We start from the raw sequence: 3,636 nt of genomic DNA on the forward strand, positions 1-3,636 counted from the left end.
TCCATGAGGTACCTAGGGGTAAATGTGCACATTCAGCTTTTTTCTGAGTAAAACAGACAGAAATTGGTGCGAAAATTTAACAATAGCGAAGACCGATTCTGACGAATGTTTGCAAAAAAAGGGTTTGAACTTTGAGACATGGCGTACAGCGCAAAAAATTGATCACACTGGCTTGTTCACACGTAACCGTAGCTCGCACATCAATCTCGTGCTTTCGCATTTGCAAAGTATAAACAAAATTACGGACAATTGACAGTTAATTAATTCACAAGTGTGGGAACCATTCATATGGAACCATTGAATGATGGCGACGACAAAGTGTGGCATTTTGGGATCTCTGAAATGCACAGAGGCGTAACTGGAACGTTAATTGGGGTATATATTTATATATTCAGTTGCGCCCTACTGATTTCTTTTGAAATTCAAATCACTTTCAAAAGAAATCAGTAAGGCACAACGGAATATATGAATATGCACCCTCAATTAATGTTCTGGTTACGCCTCTGGTGAATGCACATGTTAAAAGTAAGTACATCCAATCAGAGGGTACTTCATATTGCATGCTTATTTGTGTACCACTCGAGACACTATAAATTAGGGGTCATTTTATCTAATGGAATAAGTCATTTTATCTAATCGTCTTCAACAATGTACAAATGACAAACCCTGCTTAATTCTCTTTCCCTACTTTTTTTAAACAGCAGTAAGAACCCAAAGAGTAAAAGCTAATACAGATTAGATATTAAGTGTCTTAATCATGAAGGAATCCCTGCACCATTATTTATAATAAAATCTCTTGCAAAGGAAAAGACTGAAATCAAAGGAAACATTGCGGATATTAAATATCTCCAAAGATACATGCTGAAAATCTCTACGTGTCAAACATACTGAGGCCAATATCCTGTTAAATACACAGAATTTTTTTTCGTCCAACCCAACAACAGTTTTCCCAGAAGACGTACAATTGTAAGAATCCTTTTTACAAAGAACAATCAGAACGTTAACTTCCAGGCATTCACGAACAAATTTGAGAATGACAACGCTTACGAAGTATTAAAACGTGGCAGTCACGAAGAAACTAGAGTAAAGCTTAAATCAGCTACAGGTTTAGAGCTCAACAACTGCAGGATAACAAACCACGTCCTATACAAAGACAATCAAATATGATCCAACACAACTTGGTAAAGCTTCTGTTTGTAATGCTTTGTTGCTTTCAAACAACATATGGTAAGAATATTGTTTATATCTATTATTCATCAAAAATGAACAGATTTCTGCTCCACATTGGTTATATCGCTCCAGTCGTATGCTATTGTAACAAAATGCTTGCGACATTGAAATAAAATTTCCTTTGGTTAAGGTTTTGCTGATGGAATATGCAATGGTAGAAAGTACAAGACGCAAAATGCAACCGAAGGTAAAACTTAAAAACAGACATTTTATGAAAGCTTTGTTCGCCAGCCAGTAAGCGACTATTTATGTAACATTGAATCAATATCAAACTGTGTAAACAAAGTCTGTGGTATTTCAAATACTGAAACGTCTATTAAAATCTGTAGACCACGTTTTAAAATTTGTAATTTTAGTTGTAATCTTGCACATGTACGTCAACCACATGGGTCTTGGTATATAAAGTCGATGTAAAAGGAAAATTTTTAAATCGGACTAAAAACACTATACGCTGTCCTTGATATATTGTCTTGTTCTTAGTGAAGGAAATTTAATTGCTCACTTACATGCTTACAATATAGGAAAACCCATTGTCATGGTTGAGTTGTCGCCTCGTCACGAGAGCTTTAAAGTTGACGACGTGGCCTTCTTAAAATGTAAAGTGCAGGCGAATCCTGCAGCGGAAATCTTGTGGCTATACGAAGGAAAATATATTGAAGGAATAGAACAACAGCAGGCGTATGATTATTCACATTGCAATACAACCCTTAGAATAATGTTTTTGGAACCGAGGGACACAGGACGATACTCGTGTATGGCCAGGAACACTCATGGTGAAACAATATCTGCACCTGTTGTCCTTGCTGTGCAGCAAACAGGTAAAAATATAGGAATAGAACACGGATGTTGCTAATAAGATAAAGAAGACTATTGAGGGATATGTAGGAACTAATAGGGTGAAATTAGAAAGGACTAATAAGAAAATACAAGCAAGATCGCTGAATATTTACGCATTTTACACTGGTAAGAAATGCTAAAAAACTCTCTATGTCTGGGCGTTGCATTTTGACGCTCATTATGCAGACTGAAAGGCAGTGGCTTAGCAAGTTCATGGTTCTGCTTGTCTTGCCGTATGAATTTCAAATCATTTTGAAATCTACAGTTTTTACAGTGAGTAGACACAAAAGTATTTACATAACACGATCAATCACTGCTATAAAGGATCAGCATAATTTCTTACATTCTAGATAGTCGCCTTAGTAGAAATAATTTGTACGCTGAATATTGCCAAATTTATTAATTCTAGACAAGTACTATGGAATTTACAAGAATGCCTCAATCATAAAGACGTCCTCCGGTTCGCAGTGTGTCTCAAAGCAGAGGAATATCACGCTTCGCTGTGTACATAACGAAAGCAAAGGAATTTGTGTTTGGAAAAAGGATAAAGCTCGCTTAAATGACAGTAAAGTGGACTTTTGCGATAATAAAATGTGCTGTATTAGCATTCCTCGTTTCAAAGAAGAACATTTTGGTCTTTATACTTGTTTCATGTACGGAGACGTTCGAAAAGCCGTTATTTCTCTCTCCAAATCAGATCAAATTGTAATTCGAAGTGAAACTTCGTGCAACGGCGTTGGAATGGCAAACAAAATAAATGTCTGTGTTTTTGTGGGCAGTATGCTAGCGATGTTTGGTTCAATTTTCTAAATTTTCTTTTGTAATCGAACAATGTTAATGAAAAATGCAATGAAAAACTAAAGAACGAAGGCAAACACGTTATTTTGTAATTGTTATTCGATGCACGATCATCTGCCTAACGCTAATTATATGTTTTCAGAAGTTTGTAATTTTAATCTTTCTATCTAGTCACAGTAGAGTGAGCTAACAGCACGACCACTTAAGTATTTTTATGTATGACGCGCTGAGATGGCTAATGCTGGTTGCCCAAGTCACGTTATTTAAGAAATCCCAGTTGATTGCCAAACCGTAACAAGTACATATGAAGAAACGTAATCTTCTTCGTATGGGATGTATTCTTTCGGAATGTTTCACGATGATAAAAACATACAGGCGTTGAACCTGAGAAGTCTTCTTCATTTTTATTCAATTCTTCATTTAGCAAACAAGATTGGGCCATTTAACGCATAGCAAAAATGGCGTAAAATGGCACAATGGCGCCCACGTATGGAGGAGACACGAGATTTTATGGCGTAATGAAGTAAATGGTTTGAACCCGGGAGTATCGTTACATGTTTGTAGATGTAGATCGTCCAGGTTAGTATAGTCCTGAGAAGTACTGTTTTTGTTGTTGTTGACTGCTCAGGCTATACTAACCTGGACGATCTACATCTACAAACATTTCATGGCGTCTTGGACAACAAGTCGTGTTTGCTAAATTCTCTATTACACAATGACCGCTTTCATTAAATGATCAACGAATTGTAACGGTAAAACAGCGAATCAGAA

At 36.4% G+C, this 3,636-nt stretch overlaps 1 protein-coding gene and 1 long non-coding RNA gene across 2 annotated transcripts; one reads left to right on the plus strand and one right to left on the minus strand.

Annotated features, from left to right (window-relative positions):
* Positions 1 to 817: 817 nt before the first annotated feature.
* LOC124453551 lies at positions 818 to 1,814 on the minus strand. Its single transcript, XR_006951131.1, has 2 exons — positions 1,737 to 1,814; positions 818 to 1,143 (listed from the first exon to the last, which is right to left on the minus strand). It is a non-coding gene; the product is annotated as an uncharacterized LOC124453551 (long non-coding RNA).
* Positions 959 to 3,060, plus strand: LOC124453550 (hemicentin-1-like). The gene is made up of 4 exons (XM_047004335.1): positions 959 to 1,227; positions 1,361 to 1,417; positions 1,752 to 2,048; positions 2,477 to 3,060. Exons 1-4 carry the CDS (start codon positions 1,164 to 1,166, stop codon positions 2,875 to 2,877), a joined length of 819 nt encoding a protein of 272 aa, XP_046860291.1. The 5' UTR covers positions 959 to 1,163; the 3' UTR covers positions 2,878 to 3,060.
* Positions 3,061 to 3,636: the final 576 nt, after the last annotated feature.

This window comes from Xenia sp. Carnegie-2017, unplaced genomic scaffold (genome assembly GCF_021976095.1).
Source record: "Xenia sp. Carnegie-2017 unplaced genomic scaffold, XeniaSp_v1 HiC_scaffold_25, whole genome shotgun sequence".
NCBI classification, from domain to species: Eukaryota; Metazoa; Cnidaria; class Anthozoa; order Malacalcyonacea; family Xeniidae; genus Xenia; species Xenia sp. Carnegie-2017.

Bases quoted from the DNA above. Each gene is read 5' to 3' on its own strand.
- LOC124453550 (XM_047004335.1), top strand. From the start codon at position 1,164: ATGATCCAACACAACTTGGTAAAGCTTCTGTTTGTAATGCTTTGTTGC. The intron at 1,228-1,360 runs GTAAGAATATTG...CCTTTGGTTAAG, and splicing joins TTGCTTTCAAACAACATATG to GTTTTGCTGATGGAATATGC. The intron at 2,049-2,476 runs GTAAAAATATAG...TATTAATTCTAG, and splicing joins CCTTGCTGTGCAGCAAACAG to ACAAGTACTATGGAATTTAC.